The following is a 5180-nucleotide window of genomic DNA, read 5'->3' on the forward strand; positions in this document are numbered from 1 at the left end:
ATCAGCATTTTAGGGATCTCCACACCTTTGCCACACCTCTTGTCTATTATTGCTCCCCATCTCACCTTCCATGGTATTATCCCACTTCTTACTTTTCTCCTCTTTTCATCCTTGCTCCCATTTTCACCTTCATGTCTTCTCACACTGCTCCCCTATCCCTAGAATGGTGTGTTCTTCCCATGCCACACTTACCCTCCATCAAATCCCACTCAGATCCCTCCTGAAAACCTGCCCTCTGGTGCATTGCCTAAGATTGCTGACTTTTTATGCCAACTTTGCTGGCTACTCCTTTTTTTGCCTCAGAATCAGTAACTATTTTAAAATGTCAAAATATATGGGACCTGCTTGTATTTCATATTCTTCTTTTTGCTTTTAACTGTTGTCACACCTTCACCTATCCTCTTCCTTTTTCTGTCAGATTCACATTCTGTTTGTCTAATTTACACTACAAACCCCACCAGGCAGAGATCAGGTTTTTTTCAGTCTTTCTGAAGCATTTTGCAAAGTTATGGAGTTGAATTAAATTTTTAAGGAATACTCAGAAGACATTTCTCCACTGTTCCTCCTAAAAAATTATCTGCATGCTTCAGGACAGCCTATACTCTTGTACCTGGTAAACAGCACAGACTCCCTGCCATCGCCATTTCGTATAACTAAACCTCATAGCACACATTGTATTTCCTAGCTACTTTTATACTTCTAGAATGCTTCTACCCAGAGATGTCATCATTATGTAAAACATAGGCATGCCTCCCTATATTTAATAGAAGGGAAATTCTGTAAAAAAGAAAATGTCCTTAATTTTATCGTGTTCTCATTCAATTATCAACAAACCACCGACATGCAGTTATATTTCCTATCCCTTTACACATCAGAAAGCTAAAATAGTAAGCAGAGCATCTGGCCCCTGAATCACATAGGAAATATGTAGTCTAATCAAAAACAGGCATGTATGTTTACATAAAGAAGCAGCAACTTGAACTGCTTAGTAACCGAAACATTTCACCACTGATTAAAATCCCATGTGCTTGATTATGGGTTCTAGATGTTATATGCAGTGCATATAGCAATACTGGTTACTGAGCTTTGTTTTCATTTTGTTAATTTTGTCAAACTGAAACTATTGTGACTGAAATTCTCCAAGGTTTGTTTTTGCCATGGGCTGACAGCTCTGACAGTCTAATAAAAACAGTTCACTTGCTTTCAAGGACTTACTTAGTAGGTAAAAGGTCACACTGCTAAAGTTTGGCAATTTTGTAATTAAAAACCACATTAGTGCCCTAAGAATTTGGATTAGGAAACTGAACTCTGGCACAGACAGCAGAAAGAACTCTGTCACTGTCCCTTTGAAGAATCTCTTGGACTTCTGACTGAGTTATAAACCTAGCAATACTGCCATGTGTGGTGGAGTTTGTACAAGAGTTCTTCATTCTGCCTCCAAGTTGGAAATCTTACTATGTTAAACACAGTCCTCATTACTAGTGAACTTCCCCAAACTTTTTGACAGTGCTGGTGATGAGGGGTTGTGCATAAAAGCACCCTTTCACCCACAGTGCATACCTCTACCACTGACTGTATGTAATCATTCTCTGCATGTGACATGCATTAAGTGAAGCTACTATTTTAGAGAAGAAATCATATCATAACTTGAGCAAGGCAGCAAGTATCATTCTTCCTATTTTTCAAATAGGTTAAGTTACACAGAGTGAGTTCACATAAAGCTAGGAATAAAATACAAGACTTTAATATAGCAGAACCAATATAGCAGTTTAATATAGCAGTTTCGTTCATCAACCACACCGCCCTCAGAGAGAATGCATCAGCTTCTCTCTTTGTTTGGCTGTTCTGTCTATAAAATGGGGCTAGTACTACATGCCAAACTTAACAAGACACTGGGTGTGTCTACACAAGATCCTGAATGTCCAGTAGACTAATTCTATTGTGTATTAGTCCATCACAGCAAAATCTATGCCAATGCACTAATGCACAGTAGAATTAGTCTACTGTGCATTAGTGTCACTAAAAGAACAAGCGCCGTGCAGCAGCGCCAGTTATTACAGGTGCTAAACTTAATGTGCAATAACACTGGATATTATGCACATGCATCTTATCAATTAATAACATGAAAACTACTACCCAGGTGCTTTAACTCTGAAGTTTCCTGCTGAAATCACAGGACCATATGTCCCTCCCAGAATCAATGCTGATGTGACTGTGTCATCATTTAACTAAAGACTATAGGATCAAATTCTATTCCACCTATTAAGCATCTAAGCAGACTTAGGCACCACATTTGAGTCTACTCCACCCTGTTCACGTCCCTTAAAATCCATAAATGCATTTACTTACTCTTACCATTAAGTCAGAAAAAACACCTATGAGGAAAATGAAGACCCACCCCACCAAACCTTCTGCATTAACATTTTTTAGTGACTCAAGCAGGGGAGAAGTTATGCACCTAGTAGGTAAAATAGAACCTGGCTGTCCAAATTGAATACAACACTCCTAATAATTAATTCACTATAGACTACAGCAAAGACAACAGTTTCCTAGGAAGCTGCTTTATCTGCTGGTGACAAGATGCTACAACAGCCTGGTCAAAAAGTTTAAGAAGTTCCTCTAGGGCAGCAGAAAAGGTCAGATGTGAACATCAGGATGTACCTACTTCTTCCAAATATAAACAGATATGAAAGTAATTCATAGATTCCTGTATGCTTGAAGAAAAATAATTGTCAGTGTTTCAGGTTTACTGCCATGTTTTTAAGCCAAAGATTAATCTGAGGACTCTCAACCGTGAACGGAGCTATATCAACTTACATCACCTGAGGTAAAGTCACGAGGTCTCCTTTATGTAAATGTGTGTAAGGTCAACGTATACTAGGAGTAACTTCTGCACTAAAAGCTCAGGGAGTTATACAGATGTTAAGTGACAGGAAAAATTATCCCACTGAGGGGGGAGAGGGTGTTCATATTAATTCTTAAAGTACTGTGGAAAACTGAGATACCATGGCTTAAAACTCCCACACTTCTTCACAACAGGATTAACACAGCAGGATTTAATTGCAGAGTCTTTAAGCTATAAAAGTCTCATATTTTTAAGGTTACATTAAAAAAGCAATGCATGCCAGGTTTACTCATACAGTATACATACTTGTCTCAGCCTATTATAGCTAGAATTGTCTTTCTGAATAGCTCTGAGGCAGCACATTTTTGCCTGCTTCCAGTTTGAAAAATACTACTTTGGAAATGGTTTCTAGAGAATAATAATGTCCATGTTTTCCAAATTACCTTTGAAATTTCCTCATGTATTTCACCAACCTTCCACATTTAATCTCATTGATTTATGCACATGCTGTGGTCTAATGACCCATATGTCTCCGCTGGGTAAGCCACTAATGCCAGTGGCACATTAACCTATTAACCTTTCTTTCAAAAATAACCATTACATTCATGCAAATAGAATAAGAAGTCAAGCACTAAAAGAAGAGTAGTTAGTACTCTGGAACAACATGCTAACATAGTAGATGTCAAAACTAGCTAAAATTAAAAACAAAGCAGCATACTGAGAGTAAGGCCAGGTACAGACATTCGGTTTCTCCTGGGAGGGTCACTGGTCTCCCAGGGACAAACACGAGCATACAGATGTTCGGGATTTGTCTCCCAGAGCAAAAATGGCTGCTTCAGGAGAAAAATAACCCCAGGAACAACCAGGGTTAAATCACTTCCAGGAGAGTTTTTCTTGCAAGCTCTCTGTTCTTCAAGGGCTCAGCATTCAAATGTCTATTCAGGCATCTTCAGTGAAGTTTTCCACCAGGAAAACAAACCCAGCAGAATTCTCCCAGATCATTTGACTGTGTGTACACAGCCGAAGTGGTGGCAAGACTTATACTGCAGGGATTACTTGTTTACAAATAAGGTAACCCGCATTAATTAAGAATGTCTACATTATAAAGCGTAAATGAGGGAAACGATTCTGTAGCATTTACTCATTACTTCAAAGATATATACAGCACAAGGGCACGATCCCAGAAGGTACTGACTGACCGTCCCTCTAAAGTGCAAATCGCCTTCAACTCCCACTGAAGACAATGGCGTGGAGGCCACTCAGCATATCGCAGGAAATGTGCATAACCTCGGTTCCTGAAAGCTTGCACTCTCTCTACCCCTCTTATTTAGGTAATCTATACGGGGCAGATCTACCCTGCCTTGTGACGGACTTCAGATTTACAGGGCTAACTACCTCTTGGAAAGGCCACTTTGCATTGTTCTTGCTAGCGATCCTTTTCGCATAGTCACTCAGTGCTTTTAGAAAGGAAAGACGACAAGAAATGCAGCTGGAAGAACTCAAACCAGCTTAGCCAAACATTCAAATCAGGGGTGAGAAAACGCATCACACGGCATCTGTAACCCACGACGAACTTCAGAGCCTTACGCTCCTACTTCCTTCTGTCCTAACGGGTTTGCCATTGTTCCCGGTCCTTACAGACTTAGGAAGACCCCTAGCCCCTTGCTGAAATAAATCCCGAGGATTTCTGGGAAGAAGTAAAAAGTGGGCGGCGTGCTTAGCCTGGCCCGGCATCCCAAAGCATTCAGTTGCCCTGCTTCCCAACCGAAGGGGACCCCCGGTTTCCTGTGCATACAATGGAGCATCCATGGCACATATCGCAGCCGTGATGGAGCCACATAGCGACCAGATGCAAGGCTGGGCGAGGCGGAACTGAAACGCCGGGGCTGCCTTTGGGCTGAGGGGGGTGACCAGTCCGGTGAAGAGGGCTGCACAAGGGCTTGCTCTTTTTACCCTCCCCCTTTCTTAGGGTGAAGGGCAGTATGAAGGGAGAGAGGCTCAGCTGGGGGGGGGCGGAGAGGCACCTGCCAGCAGGGAGGAGGAGGGTGGGCGCGCGCCCCGGCAAACTTCTCCCCCACCTCATTTCTTAGCTCCCCCCAACCCAGCTCCTTTGTTCCCGCGCACACGTGCCGGGGGCACTTACCTGAGCAGTTGATACCTTTCCCTTTGCCGCTGCCGCCCTGGCAGTCGGCGGCGGGCAGCGGGTGGGAGGCGCGGCCCGGGGGCAGGGCGGACAGGGCGAAGGCCAGCAGGGCCGAGGTGTAGCACAGCGCGAGCGGCGGGCGCCGGGCGGCGGCGGGGCGGGCTCCCTGCATGGCGAGCGGCGGCGGCGGCA

General features: G+C 43.2%; 1 protein-coding gene across 1 annotated transcript in view; it reads right to left on the reverse strand.

The window, feature by feature from the left end:
* TMEFF1 (transmembrane protein with EGF like and two follistatin like domains 1) overlaps positions 1-5173 on the reverse strand; it is a 300669-nt gene extending 295496 nt beyond the window's left edge. Inside the window, exon 1 of the mRNA XM_019509181.1 lies at positions 4989-5173. Within this exon, the coding sequence (XP_019364726.1) occupies positions 4989-5160 (172 nt within the window). The 5' untranslated portion in view covers positions 5161-5173. The remainder of the gene's footprint in view (positions 1-4988) is intronic.
* Positions 5174-5180: the final 7 nt, after the last annotated feature.

Source organism: Gavialis gangeticus, unplaced genomic scaffold, assembly GCF_001723915.1.
Source record: "Gavialis gangeticus isolate Ggan-Ray unplaced genomic scaffold, GavGan_comp1, whole genome shotgun sequence".
Classification (NCBI taxonomy): domain Eukaryota; kingdom Metazoa; phylum Chordata; order Crocodylia; family Gavialidae; genus Gavialis; species Gavialis gangeticus.